The 1,000-nt window shown below is 54.5% G+C and overlaps 2 protein-coding genes across 2 annotated transcripts; both read right to left on the bottom strand.

The window, feature by feature from the left end:
• Window positions 1-214: 214 nt before the first annotated feature.
• Pmar_PMAR013084 (hypothetical protein) lies at window positions 215-611 on the bottom strand (the record flags this gene model as incomplete). The annotated part of the gene is made up of 2 exons (XM_002765677.1): window positions 215-298; window positions 345-611. Coding segments are annotated over 2 exons (351 nt in total), but the record flags the coding sequence as incomplete, so codon positions are not given.
• A 48-nt stretch (window positions 612-659) lies between these two features.
• On the bottom strand, window positions 660-934 carry Pmar_PMAR013083 (hypothetical protein; the record flags this gene model as incomplete). The annotated part of the gene is made up of 1 exon (XM_002765676.1): window positions 660-934. A coding segment is annotated over one exon (275 nt), but the record flags the coding sequence as incomplete, so codon positions are not given.
• Between the last annotated feature and the right edge of the window lie 66 nt (window positions 935-1,000).

Raw genomic sequence — 1,000 nt, 5'->3', positions numbered from 1 at the left:
CGACTTATGCTGCGTGTGACGCTACGCCTTGTGCGACGACGTCGACGACTCGTCTCCCGAGATCTCGATCTCCTCCGTGACCGTCTTCTCTCATGACTATCACTACGACTCCTGCTTCTCCTCCGGCGACTCCTACTCCAACTGCGCTCACGCCGCTTCGGAGGTGTCACTTTGGGGGGCGGAAGCTCAACCATCAAACTCGATATGTCGGCAACTACTTGTACCCGATCATTGCTAACTGTAGCAACTGAGGCTGTCGGCTTCCGTTCTCCTGGAACTTTCGGACCCATTGTGGGCACTGAAACACCAAAACTGAGCGCAGTGGGCGGCTCAGCGGCTTCGACTGGTTCGCCGTCAACATCTTCCTCCCCCGGATTGTCATCGAGAGTCTCCCAATTGTCTGGAACCGCTTCACACTCATCCTCCTCCAACGGCTCTCCATCAGACATCTCCTCATCTTCTTGGCTGAGTTCTGAGATGTCATCATCGGAGACATCCATACCGTCCAACTCTTGTCTGTCGCCCGCAACCTCCATCAACCATCGCTTCAGCTGGGCTAACTTCTCTTCCTTGTTACGTTGTACTACTGAGATTCCATGCGTCTCGCAGACCTATACGCGGAAAACGAAATGAAACCTACTGTTTTCCTTGCCTTTTACCTTGTCGAGTTGAGCATCGTCATACCCTTGCCACTCGTCCACCTGCTCTAAGTCCTTTTCCGTGAAGACGGCCCTCTCATCGTCATCGTCTGCCTTGGGTTGGCCTTCAAGTTCCAGAAGAATGCCTCGCACGAAGTGATGATCAAAGAGCTCCCTCGCTGTCCACGACGCCGCACATCGCTGCCACGCTTCGACCAACTCGGGTGTCTTCTCGAACAGCACAAGAGCAAATGAAAACTTCCACAGGGTGTCACGCAACTCACACTGGCGAAGATCTGAGGACGCGCAAGACCCCAGAAATTGCCTCTACCCCTAGCCACGAGCTACCCCCGAATCCCGAG

Source organism: Perkinsus marinus (assembly GCF_000006405.1).
Source record: "Perkinsus marinus ATCC 50983 genomic scaffold scf_1104296975176, whole genome shotgun sequence".
Taxonomy (NCBI): Eukaryota; Perkinsozoa; order Perkinsida; family Perkinsidae; genus Perkinsus; species Perkinsus marinus.
Note: the sequence above shows the minus strand (reverse complement) of the source record. Positions and strands in the feature narration are given on the sequence as shown.